Raw genomic sequence first — 25366 nt, forward strand, 5'->3', positions numbered from 1 at the left:
GCCCAGCCAATAGGGGCGCTCCGGCTGCCGCTGCGCGGAGGAGGGGAGGAGCCCGCGCGCCGCGGTGACGGAAGGAGAGCGCGCCGGAAGGAGCGGGGCCAGGCTCGGGGCGGCGGGAGGATTTGGTGGCGGCGGCGGAGCGCGGCGCAAGGCGCAGCACCATGAGCGCGCGACTGAGCGAGGGCGCCATCGCGGTGAGGCGTCGCTGCGCGGCCAGCTCGGGGTGGGGGGGACATTGGGCTAGGTCTGGTCGGAGGGGAGCCAGGCCTAGAGCCGGACTCGGCCCTGAGGCGGCGGCGGTGGGGGGCGGAGGCCGGGCCTGGTGCCCCGCGCCGGGCCGGTCCTGAGGGGAGGGCCCTGGCCGGGCTCAGCGGTGCTGGCCTTGCGCGTTACTTTTGCTGTTTCCCAGCGGTTCCCCCTCTGCTGTGGGTCTCCTGAGCGAAGAGGTGGCATCTCTCTGAGGGTCTCTTTTTTTCCTCCTCTCTAGGCCATAATGCAGGGGGAGAACATCTCCAAGCCCGTGCTGCAAGTCATAGTGAGTACTCTTCCTTACTTCGTCCTGTCAGTAGTGACTGCCTGCGCTTCCTTGTAGGGTTGTGAGCAGGGCCAGACTGCAGCTGAAGTTGCTCAGCATAGGAGCCTTAACGTGATTGAGTAAAGTAGGTTTTGTGTGATTTGAGCTGTGCTGTTGGGAATCAGTGCTCAAGAAGAAAGCTAAATAGACTGAGTCATTCACTAAAGATGTGACTTTGCTTCTGAAGCGTTTCTGAATGAACCAGTGAGGACTAACAGTCTGGTGTTTCCCTTCAGAACACGCGGGCTATTGCGACAGGAAATGGGCCACCGCGTTACCGAGTGCTGATGAGTGATGGTGTTAACACGCTCTCCTGTAAGTATGACAAGCCGTAGTGAGATTTTTACAAGTGTGGAGATGCTAATGTTGCCATAGTTTCTGGTCTAACATCTAGGTTTGTAGTGATGAAATGAGTATTGAAGGAGCAAGTGACACGTAGGGACCGTTTGTATTCTGAATTGTGCCACTGCATTTCAATACTCAGACAAAATCCTTTTTTTCTGGAATTTTTTTGTGAACTGTAGGCAATTAACTCACTGCAGGGTATCATGAGGACAAATCTATAGCGGATGTTTTCATAACAGTGTCTTTGAAGTAGTTTAGCTTAATCATTTTCTTATTTCTTTAATGCATTCTAACTATCATTGCCTGATCGAATCTCCTAAGTTGAGGGATCAAATCCTTATTTTACGTTCAGACTGCTGGTGAATTGTTGGCTGTTACGCTGTTTCCTGTGCTGTAATTAACAGGGCAAGCTGTAGATCTAAATTAACGCCAGTCGACTGACTGGAAAAGTTGTGGCCAACCATGGTAGCCTCTCTTAAGGCCAGCATATGGTAGTTGTTTCAATATTTTTCTTCTACTTTTTGCAGCGTTCATGTTAGCAACACAGCTGAATTCTCTTGTGGAAGAGGAGCGCTTAGCAGCTCACTGTATCTGCCAGATTAACAGATTCATTGTCAACAGCCTGAAAGATGGAAGGTATTCATGTTGTTTTAGATACAGTAATGCTAGTGGGTGCTCTATCCTGTGTGACTAAGCAGAGGCCAAGTGCTTTTAGTTGGGATTATCTGTAAATAATTGGTCTTGAGTGTACAGGAAGGAAAATACAGAAGACAAGCAATAGCAGAAGTAAAAATTACTGAATGTAATGGCAGTGGGTGCGGATGTATCTAATACAGTAGTTTAAGTAATTGAAGGCAACCAGTTGCAATACACAGAATTGTACTGAGGTTATTTTAATAAACCTAAAATAAAATTTACTTAAAATCACCTCTTGTAGAAAAGAAATGATGAAGTTTTCCTGTTACTTAAAGTCGTTGATCTTTCTTTTATGAAGCTTTGAGAGAAGAGAAAGGTAGGATGCTGTAAACTAACAAGTGATTTAGGTAAAGTGACAATCTAAAAACTGTGCAAGTGTGTTAGAGAATGGGAACTGATGTGCTGCATCTTTTTTACTCAATGTTTCTGTAGAGGCAATATAACGTTCCCTTGAGTCAGGGGATGTATCCTCTCTCGTAAGATCTGACTCTGTTCTTTCAAGCCATTTCTGTATGCCCATTCAGCCTGTCATCTTCTGTCTCTGATGAAACGTAATATTGTTTTAAGCCTACCTGTACCTTGTGAGTGGGTTAAGCTGACAGTGGAGAGCTCTTCTTTCCAGATCTCTTGTCCAAAAATCTGCCCCTACTGGTTGTTTCTCTTATCTGCATGCAAAGGATGTTCAAAGTCTGTTGGACTTACAGAGGGAGTGAAAATCTTTATCGCTGTCTGCTCTGTGTTTGTAGGAGAGTAGTTATTCTGATGGATTTAGATGTTCTGAAAACTGCTGATATGGTTGGTGGGAATATTGGCAATCCGGTGCCATACAATGAAGGTAAGTAACTACTGTAGAAAAATACCTTGTCTGAAGAGACTGTTAGGATGGTCTTTCAGCTGCCTGTTTCGTTGTATTTAACAACGTGCAGGCAGATGCGTTCCGCTTCCTTATGCCTGCAACAGTGATGTCCAGATCTTGAACGTCCTTTTTATCTGTGTAACGCAAAATAAACTTTGTTTGTATTCTTGTAAATTCTTCACCGTGGCTGAAGTTTCAGTATGTGGTATTGGGAAGTATCTATAGTTTGTGATAACATTGAGAGCTTTTTATCATACATTAGTGGTCTGCATCTAGACTTCCAGTAAGTGTGCAGAAGCTGTTCTGTATCTTTTCATAATGAGTAACCCAAGAGACTAAGATTTTTGGTCTGGAAAGAAAACAACAGGAGGAGGATGTAATAACGATCTATGAAACTGTAAGATAGCATTGGAGGGGATGAGTAAAGAATGATGACTCTCTCCCTCTCTTCTGTGTTCATTTGATGCTCTTTAGTTCTTACATTATCAGACTGTGGTTTTAAAACAAAGGCTGTACCACACCCCCAAACACTGCATAGTTAAATTATGGAACTCGATGCTACATGATGTGGGTGCCAAAAATTGGCACAGATTCAAAAAGCAATTAGACGTGAAGGAAAAATCCATTAAAGGCTGTTAAACATAACAGTACATCCTCTGGATGAATACTGGGTTCAGGAAGCACTGAAACTAGATTGCCCAAAGTACATGGATGAGATACCGATATGAAAACGCTGCCAGCATACAGACTTTCCTAAGCACCTATAGTAATACCCTACCACCCTGCCATCTGAAAAAAGATGCAGAGCTGGGTGGACATTAACTAGACCGACCATGAGTCTTTTGTTTTTATCGTGTTGCATAAATAATTATGTTCTCTATTTTCATTTGTTGAACTTACTCACAGGCAATCGTTTTGCAGGCAAGTATATATATATATATATTTTTTTTTAACCTCAGAGATATGTTCAAAGGTTGAACTAATATTGTAGAATATATTCAGTTCTTCTAGTTTTATTCCTAGAAGAGGGGAGAGGATAAGTAGCACTTGCAGATATTTGAACAGCTCCATTATTGACATATATACAAGTAATAGCCATTCCTCCATAAAGAGCTATTTTGCTAATAAGTTTTGGCTGTTTCTGGTGAAAGTGAATAAATATATTTTCATTACTGAGGGTCCACACATTGTCAACAGTTTTCTGTAGGATATTTTGTACAAACAATGATGATAGATACACTGCTATTCTGGTTAGAAATCTACTTTACTAATTGAAGTAGAAATTTCACTGTTGCAAAGGCATCTTTCTTCATTAATTTTTCTTTTTCCTGGGGAATTAGAGGGGCGTTTGTTAAATGAGCCTAAAGAATCCATTGTTCCTATGATAGTTACTTAGCTAATTGCTGTTTAAGAAATGTGGTGACATCTCTGATTTTATGGTTTAATCTCACAGTTGCTGTAGAGACCAAAATTTTCAGAAAAGCTATTGAGCAGACAGTTTTGTGTCTTTCTCCCATTTCCTTTGCTTATGTGACACAATAGCAAGTTTCTTGTGACCTGTAGTGTCTTTCAGTTGTCATATTGTTGCTTAGAAACAACTGAGAATCTCAGATCTTACAAAACTGATTTGAAAATATATCTTAAAGAGTATAAACTTTGGTTTAAAAAAAAATTATCCTGACTTTGGTAAAATGTCTTTGTTAATTATTGACATTATTCTCTGGATAGATTTTGCTTTTTCGGCCTGTAGCTTTGATAGGTGATAAAGAAAGAATGGAATTCTTAAATGGCCATAATCTTTACATAATTTTACCAGAGTTCTTCGGCAGAGTTCTTCATTTAGACTCTCAAAAGGTCTCAGTGCTGAAGCTTTTGAATTCACATGTTATTTGGGGATGGCGTTGTTACAGGTGCATGATCACAATAAGCGCGCTCTTGAGCTAGCTGGGTAAGAGATTCTGAGTTTGTGCTATATACTGGACTTTAACACTGACGTTATTCTGTGGACTTCATACCCTTTGCTTTGGTATTAAGTAAGGTCCCAGTTATGAAAGACAGTAATAGTTTAGATTAGGTATGCCCAAACCAGTCTTTCTGCTCTGCAGGGCTACCTCATTTGTCATAAAGGCCTTTATACAATGGCAAAGGATTATTTAAAAGTTACCGATTCTTTAGGTCTTCTATATGTTGACAGTTGATATTTTGAGGAAAACTTAAAACTTAGCTAATGCAGAATGAATGTCATAAGATCATTTTGCCGTTTTCTTGAACAAACTTCAGATTTTTTTTTAAAATGATTAGTCCTACTTTTAGTCTCAGATCTCAAATTGCTACACCTAGGAATAGAGTAGTCTTTTCTACACTGTAATACCACCGTAGGACTCGAGGAGTGAGAAGTTAGCTTTTAGCCACTTTGCAGTTGAGCAGTTAGGTGGTTAATCTGCCTAACAAGGAAGCTAGAGACACAATCTTCTTAATACACACTATAAAAACTTTTCAGGCAGCGTTTCCCGATAGTATTGAAAATTAAGATTGAGCAGTTTGGTTCTTAGTGGAAAATAAAACGATAACGTTATTACTGTCATTAATCTCATTCAAATTACTCTCATGTTGGAATTTATTCTCACTGTAACAATTACTTGTTATTTATGTTTAATTTCTGTCATTAATCTTTCAGTGTTGAAATATTTAGTATACTTTTATATTCAATCAAACTTTTCCTTTCTGCCTTTCCCACTGTCACCTTTTGGTGTCCATTCTTTCAAAGTGCGTTTTCTCTCCTGCTCTTCCTCCCTGCGTGCTGCGACTCAATGCTGAGACAGGTCTTCTGTCACTATAGCACTGAAGCAGGACCTGTTGGTAATAAACTGTTAAAACCATGAGACTACTGTTACACTGCTATTAGGTTAGAGTGGGCTATGTGACTGGCTTTGGCCAAAGGTTTGGGACTGAGTAACTCAGCGCACACAAAACAGAAATATTATCAGGTATTTCAAATGTTTTTTCAGCTTAATAAATAATTAAAAGTTGAAAACCAGACAGAGGAGCCAGCTTTCTGAGGACCATCAGTAAGTGATCTGTGGGCTACCAGCCACCAAAACCCATAATTTAGGAGCATCTAAACCCTTCAAGCAAGAAAACTGGAGAGAGTTTCTGCTACTTCTGTAATAGAACACATGCACAGATGTGTTAATATGTTCTTAATAAGTTCAGGAATGCCAGACTGTGGGTAGACAACCATTAAAGCATGATTTTGTCTTTCATAATACACAAGTACATATTTTCCTATTTAAAAATCCGACTGGAAAAAATACTTGGGACAAAAGTAGCGAGGAAATCTATTACCGTTTCATATGAGCATTCCTGTTCTTCTATTCTTGCAAATTCTTCCCCTTTCTAGACATACTTAATCTCTTTACAGTCTCTTTTTTTTTTTTCTTCTTATAAAAAAAAAAATGAATTTGGGGTGTTGAGGAGTGACCCTCACTGGATCTTCGGAGTATCTGAGGCAGATGAGCAAGGGTGAAATCTAATTTCTCCATCTAGTGGATTCTGCAGTAAATACACATTATTGTTTGACGTCACCCTGTTGCCAGGGAGATGGCTGTCATCAGTTCACTGTTGCGACTTTACTGCGGCAAGTTAGAGGAGCACGTTGGTTTTCTGTGAAGACCTTGTTTTGGATTAAAAATAACTAGAGGGTCACTGTTACCTCTGTAGTCTACAGAGGTAACGTGCATGCAGCAGGAGCTCCTTGCATTGCTAAGTTTCTTTAACATACCTCTGTGCCATCCTCTCTTGCCATTCTGTTCTGGGATTATATGCTTTTGTTCTTTGTGATATTTAGGGGCTCAGTCTAATCTTCTTTTCTTCCCTTCCCTGTGACTATCTTGCTGCTTCCACACCACATCAGTGGGGCTTTGCCTGCTCAGGCCTAGAACTTCCTGCAGTTTGTAGCTTAAGAGTTAGCTGTGTCCGGACAGGCAAAAACGTTGGACGCTTACTGAGCTGGAGGCGAAATATGAAAGGAAAATGATGATTTCTGTAAAATAATCCAAGTATTGGGCTGTAGATTAGTCTTTTAATGTAGCATTTATCTAAAGATGTCACACTGCTCTTTCTCACTCGTCATCAATATAAGGTGACTAAAAGTCTTGGGATCTACAAAAACATGCAGCTGTGTGCCTTCTGTGACATTATCTCACTCACAACTTACTCTTGTGTCCTAAGACAGGCTGTGGTGAATGCTGAGGTGACCCCCTCATCCTTACATTAAGTGTCTTCATATATCAGAAATAACAAAGGACAAAATGTTCATAATATTTTAACTTCATATGTGACTTCATCCGGTGCATTTTTCTGGTCTCCTCTGAATTTTAAGGTTCTTCTGCTACAGTTTTTATCTTTAGCTTTTAGGTGGTAGTAGTAGTCAAAACTACCTGTCAGAGCAATAGAAGCCTGTAAATACTGAGAAGTTGTCAAGATTACTTCAGTGCTGTCCTTTTAAATAACTGTCAACCCTGAATCTTTCCAAGGTAGAAAGCAGTTGCTTGAGGAAAGATCTGACTGAAATTCCTCCGTGTTAATATTGTTGGCTGGATAACTTGCTACTGCTGTATCTTATAACACTTAAATTTTAGTATGTGTCCCAGGGGTTAAATTTTGTTTTCACATTAGCCCTGTTTTCTTAAGTACTTAAGGGTAATTTTAATTACTGTGCTCTCTACTGTACTAAATGATCTCTTTCTGTTTGATTATCAGGGCAGGGGCAGCAGCGTTCTTCAGCTCCAGCAGCAAACCCTGCACCCAACAAAGCACAGCAGCAGAATGGCAATTTGGCAGTAGCAGGTAAGAATAATTCTGGGCAGGACTTCTAGAATCTGTTTTGTGCAGTGACAAAACTACCGTTTCAATTTAAAATAGTTCCTTTCTGTAACAGTGTTGCAAGAGAAACGATATATTAAAAACTAACCTATAGCTTGAAAAGATGAATTGTCCGAAGAGATTATTTTACATTTTAGGATTTTAAAAAAAACCCTCCAAACTGTCCCCTCTCCTGCACCACCTCCCCCCAGTGGGAGGGAAATAGGGAGGAACTCTGGTGAAAAGACTCATTTGCAAAGCTGAGTAAGCTGAACATCTAGTCTGATGCATTTTTGCATTCTTGAAACCCTGCTCTTTGGACACCCAAGTAGGCCAGAGTTTGGAGCTGACCAAAAGGTGCGTTATCAGTGTTGAGATATTGAGGCCAAACAGTTTAGGTGTTACAGGACAAAAATTAATTTGAGAGTACATCTATAAATACAGTTTCTGATGAAGTTTTTAAATAGTGAGATACTGAAAAAGGCAGTCAATTTAAATGTCAGTGTATAGACTTATTTTTAAGCAAAAAAACTGCCCAATTGTTAGGTCTCGGTAAGGCTTTAACTTGTTTGTATTCTTTCCCAAACTGTTTAAGAAATATTTTTGAAACAATGAAACTTTAATATTTGTTTACTACAACAGAAAACCAGTTTTTCTTAAATCTGATTATAAAAGTTCTACATTTATACATGAATAAGATTAATGTTTAGAATTTTAGAATTAGCAGTAGTGTCGTGTGGGAAGAAATGGTTTGATTTTTGGGATATCGTTCCTTAATCATTTCCCCAAATGTTATAGATCCAAAGCTTGATGTACAGTATTTTAGATCAGTTCACAGCTAACCAACTGTTGACCGCTTAGATCATGTTTAACTGCTTGATCCTGGAGACGTCTCCGTTTCTGGTGTAAGTGTTCTAAAAATCTTGATATTTTCTCTTCTGCAAAAGTGTGCAGATACTTGTGACCCAAAGTAGAAGTGCTTCAACAAGTAGTTTACAGAAACTCTATGTGGTGCCCACATAGCACAATGAATGGAGCTTTAAGCACCTACCCACCTTTAAGTATAACCTTGGCTTCTATTCCGTTTCCCGTAGCGTGTAGCAGGAAAACGTCTACAGATGAATTGTGGTGCCTGACCTTGTACCGTGAGTTGGTTTTAACCTGGCTTTTGTCTGTGTTCCCCGCCGCCGCACCCCAATTTCTTTGTGCTTTGTGTTTTTGAAAGGTCCTGCTGCTCCAAAGTACCATGCTCCCTCAAAGCAATTTGGTAAAGCGAGTGTTCCCAGCTCAGTGAAGACACCAGGTGGATCACAGTCCAAAGTAGTGCCAATTGCCAGCTTGAACCCTTACCAATCTAAGTGAGTTACAATCTTGTTAGTTATTCAAAATGTCACAGGCATAGAGGAACAACCGCCTATTTTGGTTCATGTATGAACCTCTGACAATCTGAGATTGGTCTTTATATTGTTTTGGTGAAGTTACCTTGTTGAACTTGATGGGTTTTTAATTTTTTTACTTGAAAATCAACTGATTTTTTTTTTTCCCTAAAGCAAACTTTTTTGGCGACTTAATGCCAAAACAACTAAATAAGCTATTGACTTCACCTACTGTTCTGTTTAAAAGCATGAGGATGTAATTTTATTGTGAATAACATTTTTAAGTTATGCGAGCTGATTTGCTTACCCAAGTTAAATATAAAACCTATAATTGGGCTCTTGAGTTCTAGTACTGCTTTTCAGAACAAGCAGTCTGCTGTATGGGGAAATGTACCTGAGAAGAATAAAATATTTGAGGCCTGCTTCTATGTAGAAGGATTGTTCACTATTATATCTATTGGATGTTTTATAGAAAGCAGCAACAGAGCCAGCTATATAACTTTCTCCTTTTTAATGGTCTAGGCCATTAAATAGAAAGCTGCAGAAAGGCAGGTAGCATTGCTGAGGTGCAGCGGAAAAACTCTGGCTTTTAAATTGTGTCGTTCAAATTCCAAAGGTTTATAAGCTCAATCTCTTCTAAGAAAAAAGGACATAGAGTGGTAATTTCTTGCACATTTGCAGGTGGACCATTTGTGCCCGTGTTACCCAAAAGGGCCAGATCCGCACCTGGAGCAACTCCCGTGGTGAAGGAAAGCTCTTCTCTATAGAGCTAGTTGATGAAAGTGTAAGTGTTATGTTGAGAAAAAGATAATGTATGCCGGATGCTGATGAACCCTTCATAAAGACAGAATAGAGGAAATAAAGTGTATTGTAGAAAATGGTATTTTATTATGGCTGAAATTCATACTTCCATATTCATTAACTCGAGCATCAGCAGCTCACTTCTTATCCAGAGAGAAAGAAGTCTTAAATATATGGCATTACTGATTACTTTCCATCAAAGCGTGTGACTAAAAATTTTTGCAGCTTCAAAATATAGTTGTTTATGGCAATTGACAACCTAATTAGGTTTGTGGTTCCCTTTAGATTGAGAGAGAGGTCTCATCCTTGCTTAAATAACACATTATAAAACAAAGTGCAAGAGGAGCATCACCTCCAAAATATAAGCTTTCACTTTTTATGAGGAAATCAGAGTATGAATTATTGTAATGCTAGGAAATTTCACCTGTGTTTTGTTTGGGGAATGGTATCTGGTTAATCTAACTAAACTTGCAGTTTGTCACCCAAACCTCTTATCAAATTACAGCCTTCAGTTGCAAAAACAAACAAGGTTCTAGAAGATGATATTTAGTATAAAATGTGAGGTTAATAATACAGCATGTTATCGTCAGCCATATATTTTCTCTGCACACTGTCAGTATTCACATTTTTTAAAAACGGCATTTATATCTAGTGAATTTATAATTGTTATTAATTATTACTTTAGGACTTGACATCATGCATAAGCAGGAGATATCGCAATACATATGTGTGTTCGTTTGTGGAGCCAAATGACCTATTTGAAACTTCCCCCCCCCCCCGTAATGGAATACTGTTAAATCAGCTTTAGGTGTATCTGTTCAGAAGTGTATATATGATAAATAATTCTTTTGCATTTCATTTTGGAGCTCTAGATGTATTAATGAGAATTAATGTGAGAATCAATGGTTAGGTGTAGAATATGTCATTCTAGCTATAACTACAAATGCAAGGGGGATATGTTTTGCTTCTCAGATGCCTGGAGCTAGCCTGACAGACCACTCTGTCTGTCTGTAGAGCTGGTGCCACTTTAACGTTGCAAAGATTTTTTTTTTTTTTTTTTTTTTTTGCCTGCTGAATTTCAGTTCTGACTAGCTCTCCTATTTTTCTGCAGGGTGAGATTAGAGCTACTGCATTCAATGATCAAGCAGACAAGTTCTTTCCACTCATTGAATTGAACAAGGTATGGTAGCATTGTACTTCCTCTTTTTAGCTCGTGTCAGTCTATGGAACTTAAGCATAGCAAGGATTTTTAAAGGTGAACACAATCTATTTTCTCTGTCTGACTTCTGATAATATCCTCTGTTCCTTTGTTTTCTCCTGTAGGTATATTATTTTACCAAAGGCAATTTGAAGACTGCTAACAAGCAATATACAGCTGTTAAGAATGACTATGAGATTACATTCACTAATGAGACTTCAGTTGTGCCCTGTGATGATGCCCAGCATCTTCCATCTGTTCAGTTTGAGTTTGTATCCATCTCTGACTTGGAGAACACACCCAAAGACTCAATTGTTGGTCAGTAGAAATATTGAAATGGGAGGCTGTAGAACTTGGAACTCTATTTTGTGTCCTGAACGCTGGGGAGGTAGAGAGCGTACAACACTTTGTGGCCTCTTGAATGAAGCTATCCAGTGCTGGTTGCCTTTAAAAATGCCTTGTGTAATTTTACTGTGAAGATGTCTTTATCCTTTTCTGCTAACAGAAAAGGATATATCGATTTATTTGCAAATTTGTGCTTCAAGCTAAAGACAGCAAATGATACTTGTTTATTGTGCTGTGATCATTGTTTTCTGCAGAAAAGGGCTGAAGGAAAAAATGTCCTTGCTCAGCACGTGTGCCTTTCATACCTTCCATGGTCTTGCTTTCTTTTACTATCTAATTATCTCTCTAGTGATTTTGGCATAATTCATTACATTCAAGTCCAAGTTGCATGACTGTTTTGGCTTGCTTTGTGAAGTATTGGAGGTTTGTTTTTCTGTAATTTGTTGGACAGAGTACTCCGGAAAATCAGAGGCTTGGATGGGGGCGGGAGTTCTCAGGTTTCACAGGCACAAGATGTACGTGATTCAGAGGCATTCAGCTAGGCATTTTAAAGGTAGATCTATAGTGTTGAAAATGGTTTATTGTTAGGGAGCCCAAGGTGGACTGTACTAGCTCTTGCTTCCCAAACGCGCAGACTTGTAAAGACATTAGTCAGTTGCTTCTTTATACTATAGTCACTTTGAAACCCCTTGCCTGAGACTTGTGCTTGAACAGCAGGGGAGTGTTGCAGGTTCAGGGCTGGAGCCCTTTGGCAGAACGTGGTGGGAAAAGGTAGTACAAATGTCTTGACACTTTTTAGATTTTTTTATTTTTATTTTTTATTTTGTGTAATGTGGTGAGACTTGCATTCATGGATATCTTCATGAATTCATCAACAAAATTAAAGCGAAAATGAGTTCTGTAGTGGAGCTTTCTTCCACCAAAAGCATTCCTACCATAATATATTCAGTTTCCCCTTAGGTTTGATATGAATAGGGAGATAGGATCTTACAAGATAAAAATCTAACACTGAATGAATTCTTCTCTTTAGTCTCTAGTCATGTTCCCCTATTGTGACCCTTGAGCAATTCTAACTAAACTGTAACTGTTTTTCAGATGTAATTGGAATTTGTAAGAGCTATGAAGATGTCACTAAAATTACAGTGAAATCTAACAATAGGGAGGTATCAAAGAGGAATGTGCACCTGATGGATACATCTGGGAAGCTGGTGACAGCTACGTTATGGGGAGTGGAGGTATGTACTCTTACCTGCTTTTAAAAAACCGTTCCCTTACGTAGAGTGAAGAAATGAATGCGCTGTACGATCTGAGATGGGCATAGCACAGAGACAGAATCCTAGGTGTTTGAGGAATCGGGGGCAGAGAGGAGAAGGTGAAAGACTGTCTGGTTTCGTTCAGGTGCGATATTCTTAACCTTACTCTGACAAACTGCTGACAAGATCTGACTAATGCGTTCTGAACAACTGCAGACATCGTCTCAAGCCCAAAGACTGAAGATAACAGACCTCTGATTTAGAAAAGGATATGACTTGTAGCTTGATTATGGAAAAGCCCGATGGCTACAGCTGTCTCGTTTTAGATTAATTTTATTCATAGCATGGGGTATTTGTTTACCCCGTATAAGCTGCTGCTTACCTAGGGGGCTGAGAGGCCATATCTTAAATTAGGAGGAGTGTAAACGTCAGACTTGGAGCTGAGAGGTTGAATAGTTGCAGTAAACTGCTCCTTTATCCTTTTAACAAACTACTTTGTTTTCCAACTATATTGTAGATGCTTAGGTATTTATGCTCCGGTCTGTAAAGTGAGAGTAACCCTGCCAGTTTGACAGTGATGCTTTATGGCTAAGTGATCATCAAGTGCACAGATATTGGAGGTAGCTAAACACTGTTAAATATCTGCTGATGTAAATAGAGTAAATTAAACTTCAGTATTGCAAAGTTTTGAGGCTGATGCATCCTGTTATAGGAGAGATTACTGGGCAGTCGATTTTTGGTTTAATCCTCTAAAGAGCGATCAGGGACCTGCGTTTTATAAGGTTAAATCTGTTTCCTTACTTGAAGAATAGAGGTAATTACAAGTGTTGAAAGGAAGTGACTTACTTAAGGCCACATGACTTGCAACTGGCACAGTTAGGGTTAGACTCCATATCTCCCCAATAGCAGTCATTGCCTTAATTGCTCAGATACATTGTGTGTTTTTTATACATCTCATCGATACAACAAACAGTATGCTACCCCTCCCACTCACTTGTGATTAAGTGCATGATCCTCTCCTTGCTTCCTAAGTGGTATGGGATCCAGAAAAACTATACCTTTCAAAACCTCTCTTAGTACCAAGAGGTTCTTTGTTTGGTAGTGTGACTTTACTCAGATAACAAACTGATGGCAACTGAACAGCCTTAAAGCAGCTTTATGAGATTAGAAACAGAGAGTGGAATGACAAGAAAAAGTTTTTGTCAGCGTATCTAGACTTCTTATTTGGTAAACAGTTGTAGAGGAGGCATCCTCGGCTCAGTCAAGCCAAGTGAGTGAGTGGTTTCATCTTCTGAAAAGTCTTCTCTAACTAAATTTCTCCTGTTTGGAGAAATCTCCATTGTCTAGACCCAGCCCTCTTTCTAAAATGCTAATATAAAACTCCTGATGGAGAGGACCAATCCTTTCTTTCCAAACCAGTGGTCTGCAGCCCCTCTGTATCAAGATGTAAGGATTTTCTGTTTTTTTTCCAAAGCCTCCTCTTAAACTCCTAATGATACAGTTTAAAACCATACCTCCTAAATAAAGTAAAATAGATTGGTTTAGGCTTGTTCTCTTGTCGTGAGCTGTGAATTGTGACAACAAGTTCAATACCTGTTACTATATTGTGTCACTAATGTTTTCTGTCTTTTCACACATGCAGGCTGAAAAATTTGATGGTTCTAGACAACCTGTGATAGCCATCAAAGGAGCCAGAGTCTCTGATTTCGGTGGTAGAAGCCTGTCTGTCCTGTCCTCGAGCACAGTTGTCATCAACCCTGATAGCCCAGAGGCGTTTAAGCTCCGAGGATGGTATGACTCTTTGTGTCGATTCGTTTCAGCCTGCTGTGGAATCTCTCTTTTTCTGTACTTGAGCAGTCTGTAGAGTACTGAAAAAAGGGAGCAGAGGATATGGATTCTAGGGTTACAGAAACTTTTCTTTCTCAAAAGCAGTAGGGACTGAAAGGCTGTCTTTTTTTCCTTCCTAAGCTGTTCAGTTCACAAACTTGTAATTCCGTGACAGATCTTGAAGAATTGGAGTAGGAGTAGTGTATGCTGACCCAGAGCTTTGGAAGGCAGCATGAAATCAGGCTTTTGACTAACTCTGAGGTGTTAGCTGAGAGAACAATATTTTTTCATAGGCTTTTTTGTTGCGTGGAATCTGAGAATCTGATCTGTGCTCTGTTGGTATGGACTGGAGGACTATGTTGCCTTCTTACAGTCTCTGCTTCTTATCTGATATTCTTCAGATAGCAAATAATGCTTTTATCTTTGTCAGCAAAACAAAGTAACTTCACAGTGGCTTGTTGTTGCTTCTAGCGTAGGAAGTTGCTGAATAGTCTGCTCTCAGGACTAATATGGTGGGATGTGGTGTATGTGCTAATAGGGTGCAGTGCCTGAAGCATTAGGTTTCATGAATCCTGCTTTTAGGTTCTGCCTAGATCCCCCAAATATGGATAAAATACTTGTGTTGGCGTTCTCTGTTTGACAGCTAGTCAGCCCTTCCATGCTGAAGAGGGTTGTTGAACAAAAAATTGATTGTGGCTTGGCTATTACTGTGACGTTTTCATTAAGTTCAGGTTTTGAGTCCTGTTGGTGTACACATGCACCCATATTGCTAACCCACAGGCTATTGCAGTGCATGATGACAAAATGGTATGTCCTCCCAAAAGAACTGAAAAACTGTTTGATGAGAAGCAAAAGAGAAGAGAGGAAAAAATGTTCAAGTGCTCTGTGTTTTTTCTGTAAGACTGCAGGGAAAATATCTGTAATCTAAGATTCTGGCTTTCTGGTTCTGTTCTGAAAGGGCATCAAATTTGAACAAATACCTGATAATTCTCGACCAGAAGATGGCTGAGCATAGCCACTTCTCAAGCCTATCGATGCCACTTGTTCAGCAGTCTTGACATGTCAGTGAACTGAGTTTTTCATCATCCTTCTCCTAACATAATCTGAAATTGTAAGTGGGGTAAATAGCATGGTAATTCAGCCTCTGGTTCTTGTATCTTATTTTAATACTCCTAGAGTGTTACTCTTCTTTGTGTGAGGTGGGACTGACATGAGAAGATGCATATTTGAGCCGTGACGGCTGAAATGGAGTTTTACTGGAAAACAGTGTAGTGCTATATATAAAATATATAATAATATGGTGCAGGTTAAAACAATCAGTCTTTCTGCTGAGCTTCTGCCCAAAATTGGGCAAGATGTAATTCAACTGCTGGTCATGTTACTACACCCAGGTGGAAACAGTTCTTTTAAAGGCAGTTGTCTCTGTAAAGGTTCAAGAAAAAGCCCTGTTTTCTAGAAAACATGAAGCCACCTGGATGGGATGCTAGTACAACCTTTGCTGAAAAGCAGTGCTTTCCTATTTTAAAATAGAAAACATAATCTGTTCGATGCTGTTTGCTTTTCTTCCAAAGCTGCTGCAAAGATAATAGTACCGTGTAATTTAATTTTATTTATGAAAATATCTTGATGCCCTTAAATCTTGTTATCTGACCGCCTTTAAGAAGCGTGCAGTGCATGATTTGACCACTAGCTGGCAAACAGATTGCAGTTATATAGAACAAAGCTGTCCTCCTTTTGTGAGTTTATAATATACTATACTAATTAAGCCAGAGTATTAACTTATTCTGAAGTGCTATTTTTGTTTGTTCTGTAACTGTTTCCTTTGCGATCGTTGGGTTGTTTTTTTTTTTAAATCCCTCTTTTATTAAGTATATGAAACTAAACGTAAGCTTTTGATAAGTCTGTGTGGTCTGCTATCCAAAAACAGAAGTGCATCTTTGTGCTTCCAGGTTTGACTCTGAGGGGCAGCTTTTGGAATGTGCCTCAATCTCTGATGTGAGGGGTGGACCTGCAACTGGGGGAAATACCAACTGGAAAACTCTGTTTGAAGCCAAATCTGAGAACTTGGGACAAGGAGATAAGGTAAAGCAGGGCAACTGGATCTAAGCCCATGTTCTGTCTAGTTGGGGGCCAGGGTGGAGCTAGATATCATGCAGGTGTTCTGCTCATTGGGATAGTCCACTTGTTGAGCAATACGTGCTTATTCTTTCAGAATTTATGCAGTTAAATAAACTGTTCTAAAAACTTGAATTCAGGTTTGTTGCATATATCACAACATGATAGTAAGTTTGCCGGGAGATCCGAGTCTTGTGTAAATAGTCCATCCCAAAGCTGTTTATATAAATAGCACAAAGTGTTATAGGAGAAACAGGTGCATTAAGAGGAAGTGGTTTTCATGGGCACCCAGTTGGTCAACAGAAAAGCTAGGAATAAGACCCAGGTGTCTGGCATTCCGGTCCAGTGTCTAGGCTTATACTGCATCTTGGTTTTTCTATTATTATTTATTTATTTCAAACTTGAGAAGTGCTAAGCCATTCAGGATTCTTAAGAACTTCTAGTTAAAGAGGAAACCTCACCTGTAATTCAGCTATTTTACATGACATTTCTTGCATATGCTTCTTCTTAAGCAACCTCTCTTTATCTGTCGAAAGACTTGACCGTGATCTGAAACCATTAGGATGATTATTTTTGTGTGATGAATGGGTATTTTGTTCTGTGGGCTATAGTTTAACCAAATGCTTATCTGTAATACTACACAGTAGGCTTTCAGTTTTTTGTACTGACTCCCAAAAGAAGCATAGGAAAGTGCAGAATCTTAATCCTGTGGAAAAAGTAGAGATTTGAACAGACACAATGGAGAAGCAAATATGCTTTATCTGAAGAAAACCTAGCTATTGGAATTTCCCTCAATAGAAACACAAAATAACCTTGCTATAAGGGCTTTATTTAACATAATGGAAGCCTGAAAATGATTGCAGCAGAAGGGTTGATTTACAGTTTCCCAATAATGCATATCTGTCAAGCCTTTTGATCTTAAACATCCAAATATGGATACCATGCTTTTGTAGTTAGTTCAGAATTAGAAAACATTGAGTATTTTGAGGCTAATGTTGCACGCTCACCCTCCTAGGCGGATTATTTTAGCTGTGTGGGCACAGTGGTACATCTGCGCAAAGAGAACTGCATGTACCAGGCATGTCCCTCTCAGGATTGCAATAAGAAAGTGATAGACCAACAAAATGGACTGTACCGTTGTGAAAAATGTGATCGTGAATTCCCCACCTTCAAGTACCGCATGATGCTTCTGGTAAGTAGATGGGTTAGAGGAGAGAATGTTTCTAACTGCTTTCCTTGTACAGTTTAAAAAAAAAAAAACCCTTTTGAGAGAATGGGATGTTAGTGCTTTTCATCTATCTATGGTGCCTGTGGATTAGAGGATATTTAAATGGCTTGTGTGCTGTACCTGAGTGAGGAATGTTTCATTGAGCTGATTAGCAGTTTGTTTTCCTAGTGCTCCAATTAAAAGCTTTGCTCTTTGCCAAAAAGTTGATGCTAGCTCAGTTGATTCTGGTTTCCAAGTGTACTATGTAGTGCAGAGTACAGATGGCCTACGCCTCTTCAGTAGTGAAGATAAACTGAAGTAAAATGGCATTTCTGGAGAGCAGTAATTGCACTTTTACAGCTGCTACCTATATTTAGTACATTCTTTTGTAGGTATTGTTCTGTCTCATGCATTAATGGAGCTGCTTCAGAAAACTATCTGAGGATTGTTACTGTGATGCTTGCTTACACCATGAGCATTGAACCTTTCTCTATTTTACATTATAAATTAGAGTTGCATTTGTGTCTTAGAAATGCTATGCCAGGTGGGCATGCAGAGAGAAGGGAGCTATCCCTGCAATCGCACTAAAACACACAATGCTTCTGAATAATTTCGAGCAGATAACTTCTAGGAATACATGAGCTACTTTGAGAATGATTCTGCTATGTGGAATATAAAGGGGATACTGAGGGTACAGCCATAGGAACAGCTTTTCTCCTATTTTCCTATCGCTAATTGTCAAAGTGGCCAGGGAATGCATGAAGCTGGCATTTCATCTTTTTACTGCTCTTTCTTGCCCTTGGATGTTTGGACAGTCTCCTCATAGCCTAAAAAGCGTATGGTGTTATGTTCAAGTTCTCATGTATGTACTGAGTAAATGCAGGTTGCAGTTTTGCTGGTGTTACCCTTGATTATTGCCATTTTGGGTTGCTTATTCTTGCTCACAGCTCATCAGTGATGGCAGAACAGAGCTGAACCTCCATCACAGTGTGTACCACTATCATCTTGTTGGCCTTTCTCTGTGACTCAATTTATAATGTACTGTCAATATTAACTTGCTTTAAATTACTATGGCATTCTGTGCAGCTATAAAAAGAGCTGTTGCCTTCCACTCTCGGTGAAGAAAGTACCTACGGAGCTTTGGGCTCTGATAGTTGCTTGAAATGTAAAACTCTCTTCAGCTGTAAAATGCATTTCTCTTTTTCATTGCCTTTCTTCAAAAAAGTTTAGTTCATCCAGTTGCATATTACTCTTCTTTTCTTTTCTTTTCTTTTTTTTTTCTTTTAGATAACCATTGCAGACTGTCTGGAGTATCAGTGGGTGACTTGCTTCCAAGAGTCAGCAGAATTCATTCTTGGGCAAAATGCTGCTTTCCTTGGAGAGCTGAAAGAAAAGGTAGTCCATCAGCTTATTACTTTTTTTAGCAAATGTTTAGAACTTGAACTATGCTTCACCCATCTTGTTTGGCTGCCCTCAAATTTCTTGCTTTTTCTCACCTCCCTGTTAAGAAGGTGTTCTTGTAGTGTTAATTTCAAAGGCAGCTTGGAGAAAGATATAAGGTGTGTGTGTGTGGTACATTAGTGCTGATCCTGCAAGGAGCACAGTCTCATCCCTGTGTGCACATGTGTAGCACTCTTAAGTCAACAGAGAGGGCAAGACATTGGGTTATGTCCATGTAGCTGTTGTGGAAGTTAACAGCTTTGTTAAAACAAATACAAAAGGGGCACATGAAAGGGATATTCTGCTGCATTTGGCAAGAACTTGATCTTTCCTATGCTCTGAGCTGATGGGTTAACTCAAGCCTTTCAGTCAAAGGTTGTCCTCCAGATGTTGGACTTCAGTATTTTTTACAAGATCACAAATCAGTGCTTCTCCCTACTCTGAAGTTCTTGGCAGGGACTTGTTTACTCTCCTCAGGATTATTTTCCACAGGCCATCTGCCTGGAGAACGGAGAGATTTGCCTGGTTTCCCCCGTAGTTTGCTCCCACAGTCAGTCTGTCTACCTCTGAGCTCTTTTGGCTGTTAAAAGCTGAAAATCAGCCTGCCCTTATCACCTGGACCTTGAAAGACAGCTGCTTAGTTGTGGTTAGTGCTACAGCCCTTAGAGGGCTGACAACTTAGTACATGCTGAGCGCAGTAGAAAGGACAGGCTGTTTAATTGTTATACCTAGATTGAAAGAATCTACAAACAATGTTTTACCCGTGCATGCTAGCAATATTATTTAAAATATGTTCCAAAAACTTGTTTACAAAACCAAAAAGTTCCAGAACGCTTTGTATGTATCTTTGTAAGTAGGCAGGAAGCTTTTTGAACTAATGTGCGTTAGCCCACTTCTCAGGCTCGTTTTTTCATTTTGCTAAATATCAAACTTTGTGGGCCAAAAATTATGACTTTTAAAATAGGTCATTTGTGGAGTTACTTGAATAATCTTTGTCTGCCAGATTAGAAGAGTTTTTGAGGTAGTTGTAAGCCATTAAAGAGTAACCAACAGTATTTTCTTCCCTCTGTGTCTATAGGCTTCTCTGCTACATTTTTCTTTCCTCCCACCAAAATAATCTTTTCCTTTTAGTTGTCAGCTACATAAAATATGTGGTTTTTAATTATAGCATAATAAGTTCTTGAGTGGTATATGAGCATTGGTCGAGAGCACTTGCTGTGTTCCCAGGCCAAGGCTACAGTATGGCTGATACCAGGGCTCTGTGGATACAGCAGTTGTTGGTAATCTTATTCCTTGGCTGCGGGAGGAAATGAACTGGGAGGGATTGCTGAGTGTGTAATCCTGGCTGCCCTGAGGCACTGTTGTAGACCTCATCCATTCCTGCAAAGCAGGGTTAGTTTTTCTATAATTTACGGACAGGAATGACTTTGGAAATTTCCTCTACTTTGGCTCTCTGAGGTAAATGATATAAAGCTTGTGGTTCATGGTTTCTAAAAGTTTGTGTGATATCGTGAAGGCTGGACACCTCTGCTCTGCTGGAAGATGTATTGCTAGGGCATTCTAATTAGATGTGCTTGCACTTTTAAATTAAATTTCCATTTTCAGACATTCTTAATTTGTCAATATTTTCTTTCTTCAGACGCGCTTAGTCTCTGCTAGAGTTCAAACAAAATTTCTTAGTCATTTTTAAAGCTGAAGGGAGCTGGATGGGGAAGGAGAGACAGCAGTTCCTATGTAAGAATACAAACTTGTAATGTCTTTTGAAGAGTTGGCTCGTGGAAATGGCTAGAGGTAGAAAACAAAACCCAACATAGAATGAGCCCTTGAGCAGGAATGCTTTATGTTCCGGAATAAATCATTTTTGATTTGATAATTTTATGAGCCTTTAAAAATATAGTACTTGATACATTTTTAGTAAACTTGTCTTAGTATTTTTCCTCTAAAGACCTGATGCAGTGTCCTGCGTAGTTGACAGAAATCTTTCCACTGCTTACAGTGTGTATTAAGGTCATTGACTGTACATGGACTTACTAAATGTAGATGCATATGCAAGGTTTTTCACTACTTCTCTGTCATACCTATTAGCAAAACTTGGAGGAAATGTAGAATAGCAGTGGCTAGTCTGCTAACAGCATTTTTCACTCACTAAAGGTTAGCGTGGTTTGTGGTAGAGCTGAGAAGAGAAGCCAAAGACTTTGTAAAAGTAAGGTGGTGGGTTTTTTGTTTTGTTTTTGTTTTTTTTTTTAATCCTCTAATCTATGTGATGGTCAGAAGAAGGGGTTTTTAATATTCAGAAAGGATATGCCTAAATTTTGCAGTCTGTGGGGAAAACTAGCTACTCCTGCTCGCCTTCTTTGTTGTGCCTTTCTAGACCTCGAAGAATCACCATATAGCGTAAAATAGTGCTGCTCACGTTAAGAATGACAGATGCAACACTTTGAAGTTGAGGGAAATTTCAACTCCAGATCAGATACTCTATCTGCTTCTGGACTGACTAATCCAAAGTCAAGTGCAGTTGGTGGATATATGCATTAGAACTTACTAGTCTGTATCATCATGGGGCTGTGCGATTTCTGTGGAATGTCGGCAGATGTTTTTACAATTTCTACAGAAATAAACTTATTTTCCCCAGTTTCCACAGCTTGTCTGATTTCACTTTTTTCTGCTGTTCTTGAGAAATGACATGCGGCAAAGTAATGTCTATAATAAATATAGGATAATGTTTAGTATTCATATGCTAATTAGAAGTAGTTTGCCTTATCGATTGGATATGGCCTCTTCTGATGGATGTAAAAGCTCGTTCAAAACCTGCAGTTGCTTTCTTACAAAGCATCCTCATACATAGGTCTGTGTCAGGATGTGAAGGATACATATATCCTTGATGGATAGGCACAGAAGCTGAATATCTAATACACTGTTCATAGGGAAATGGTTAACTCTGTTAGTGTTTGCGGTCATAAAAGAACATCAGAAATAACCAATTAAGCAGTATGAGAGAATCTCATGCAGACTTGTACTATTTTTGTTCTGTTTATTCAGTTGCAGACTCTGTGCAACTGTGGGCTATTTCTTTTAGCCAGCTAAAATGAGTTTGTTTTGTTTTTTTTTTTTTCTTAACTTGAATTAAACTTTCTCTTAAACTGTAAGTTACGGTTTTGGCATCTAAAGCTTGATGGAAGATTCAGCTCTGCCAGTGCGATCCAGTTAGTTGCAACATTTTGTCAACATCTACAAAAGATGAACTTTTATGAAAGTTTGTGGTACTACCAGAAGCTTGGAGTGTCCGCAGCTGATGTCTGTCTTTGTCCTTCTCACAGAACGAGCAGGCATTTGAGGAGGTGTTCCAAAATGCAAACTTCAACACATATGAGTTCAGGATCCGAGTCAAACTGGAGACTTACAATGTAAGTATCCCCCAAAAAGCAAATAACACAGCGTGTGGCTTGCATGGTTAGACTTGTTTCTGTAGGAAACACCTTCTTCCTCTCATGTTTGTGGGGAGAAGTTTCTGAAGATACTTGCTCACAGCAAGTACTGTCCATCTTCAGCACTGGAGCACTAAAGGAGGGATCCACTGTCCTGTAACACTGCTCCCTCTCAGGTTCATCAAACCTGATGCGTTCCAAGTGAAGACAGTGTAGTTGCTTTAGGAGTCAAAAACCTGCACTCTCCGGTAACCCTGGTACCAAGAGCAATGAGATACTGGGGCAAAAGAAGGTTAGAACCGAATGCCTGGAGCACAGAGCTTTCTTTTTTTACATGCTCTTTTTCTCTTTCGAAGGATGAATCTCGCATTAAGGCTACAGCACTAGATGTCAAACCCGTGAACTACAGAGAATACAGCAAGAGGTTGATCACAAGCATCAGGAAAAATGCTCAGCTCGGATGAGAGGGCTGGTGCTGATGGATCTGAAGCCAAAGCTTCCACTTCCAGGAAAAACTCAAAGAGATAATGTTAAATTGATTTCTCCCCACCCTGTGTGAGACAATTTGGCATTAGTTACACTGTACATGGTAGTCCGGTGTAGTGGACTGAGTGATTTAATGCATTTCTCTGAAGATATGCCACTGGTAGGTAAGACTGCACTCAAACGGCCACGATATTGTAGACTATTGTGGTTTATTAAACTATGACAGTGCTAAAGAGACTCTTCTAGATAGATTACCGGTATCTTTACACAAAGCATTCAGAATGTCTGAAGTAACTTTGCTTCCTTGGTATATGTAAAGCTAAATTATATAACCATTGTGTCTTCTTTGCAAGAAAGTAGTGACAACCTTGGCACTTTGACTTGTTCAGCAAAGGAGAGGAGGAAGACTGTCATACAGCTTTCAGATAAGGACTAAGGAGAACAGGTCTATTAGCGCAAGTTAGCTCTCTTCCCTAGAATTCAAAGGCTTTCTCTTTCCACAGGTGCCATGCAGTTGTTAATGCTTGGAATGGCAATATGGTAGAATTATTAATCAAAGACATATCTCATATATCTGAAGAATATCCTTCCTTCAGGGTTTAATAGACCGAGTCAGATGGGTCTGATATTAATCAAAATTGTCTCTTCTGAGGAAGGCAGATAAGCATTGACTCTCCATCCCCCAGGGAAATCTAGGCAACTACAAAGCATTGCTTTAGTTTGCACTTCAATTAATACTATGTTTTTGATTGATTTTTAGCACATATTTCATGCCTATACGTACTTTGTATGTTTGTATGTTCAGTTTCTTTGGTTTTATTTGTAATGATGTTAATCGGAAACAGGTCTTTAAGTGGGGGGAGCTTTGTTTCAATAAACAGTGTTTAATTCCTATGTAGTGATTTTTACTTTCTTTGAACACCAAAGACTTCTCATTACTGGAAAGCAATTAATTAGCTTTCATAATAAGCATTCACTTGGGGGAGATGTTACCTTATTACAAACTCTAAGGTTAGACTGCAGAATGGAGACTTCTTTGCCTGATGTTAACAGCATGGAAATGCAGTGATATTTTCACCATTTCTGTGCCTGAGAATGCTGATGAGCTGGCACTTCTGGGATTTTTATTGACGTTTACACAGCAGTCTAAAACTAACCAGGCTTTGAGATTTGTTCAGACATAGAGCTAGTACAGAAAACAGTAATTATGCTACTGGGCTTTTCAGTCAGCAGAGCATGCTGGCTCTGTGTGCTCCTAATCACATTAATTATGTGTTCCCTGTCTGCAGCTCACAGCTTGGCATTTGCTGCACAGCTCCAAGCATCCAGGCAGTACTGCAGTTGGTCTCTGGTAGCAAGAGTGATCTTTATTTATTTATTTTGCACTGTAGAGCTGTGTTTCTTCGTGTATTCATTTGCTTCCCTTTATTTCCTGTGACGTCCTGTTTATCATCTTAAGGTTTTATGCTGAAGAACTGCAAATGCCATTTCCATTGATGGACATGAAAGACGTTATTCTGGGCCCATTAGTTGCACAAACAACCCCTTCCTCTTTTTGGATTCTGAGGATCATGACTGGGTTCTTCTGCTGATGCCTTGAATTTTTTATTGAAGTGTTTGTTCCCTCTGACCTTGCTTATAAAGCGTTGACTAGAAAATTGCAGTCTTCAGCGTGGTTCTGGATTGACAAATGGTAGGTTAGCAGCGATAATCTATCTTTCCACTCTGCTAACCAGTCTTTTAGCTCTGCTCCTCCCTTCTGTCCCCCCTTCCCAGTTTGAGGGGACTGATAGCAAGTAGTAATGCAAAACGTTCCTGGAGGCTATTTCTTAATTCTCAGGCCACGTCTACACTAGAAAGTTTTATGGGCATTTGTGCTAGCATGTATTTGCTGGCATTGCAGCTTTATGAGACTAAGTAGCGCACCTGCCTCTCTACTGGGGCGGCTCATTCTCCCAGAGGGAGTTGCTGTGCATGCGTATCGCTGGGTTTGCTCTGCCGTCGTCCAGAGCTCTAGAGATGGAAGGTATCAATACTCGAGAGGATTAAGGTCTTCTGCAGGAAGAGCTGAATGACCTTGAGGACTGGAGCAAAAAAATGAACTTAAATGGTTGATGTAAAAAGTCCTTTACTTGAGAACAAATAAAAAAAGTCTGCTGTGAAGTGGTTGCTCATTAGTGATTGAAAAATAGAAGGGTTTTAAGCATGCTTTAATCAGTCAGTATGTGATAAGACATCAAGCTATGTAAGGCAAGGTATTTCTAGTATAGCTATACAAGTATGATAGCATTATATAAGACTCTGGTGAGATCTCATCCCGAATGCTATGTACAATTCTGGTCTGCTCCATATAGAGGCAAAAAATCTCAGCTGGGGTAAGTATAGAGGAGGACTCAAAGCTGAGTAGGAGATTAAAGTGTGTTTTTTTTTTTTTTTTTTTTTTTTAGGAGGGGCCTGGAAGAGCTAATTTAGCAAAATGAAACCTGAGGGGGGGGATATGATTTCCCTCATTCATATTCATATATACTTATATATATATATGACTATCTCACTTACTTC

The 25366-nt window shown here is 39.6% G+C and overlaps 1 protein-coding gene across 1 annotated transcript; it reads left to right on the top strand.

The window, feature by feature from the left end:
- Positions 1-54: 54 nt before the first annotated feature.
- On the top strand, positions 55-23701 carry RPA1 (replication protein A1). The gene is made up of 17 exons (XM_068910164.1): positions 55-194; positions 488-535; positions 811-889; positions 1447-1555; positions 2362-2450; positions 7233-7319; positions 8560-8692; positions 9392-9494; positions 10623-10691; positions 10835-11027; positions 12150-12289; positions 13950-14098; positions 16084-16216; positions 17265-17441; positions 18744-18851; positions 22214-22300; positions 22678-23701. Exons 1-17 carry the CDS (start codon positions 162-164, stop codon positions 22783-22785), a joined length of 1845 nt encoding a protein of 614 aa, XP_068766265.1. The 5' UTR covers positions 55-161; the 3' UTR covers positions 22786-23701.
- Positions 23702-25366: the final 1665 nt, after the last annotated feature.

Source organism: Struthio camelus, chromosome 16 (assembly GCF_040807025.1).
Source record: "Struthio camelus isolate bStrCam1 chromosome 16, bStrCam1.hap1, whole genome shotgun sequence".
Lineage (NCBI taxonomy): Eukaryota > Metazoa > Chordata > Aves > Struthioniformes > Struthionidae > Struthio > Struthio camelus.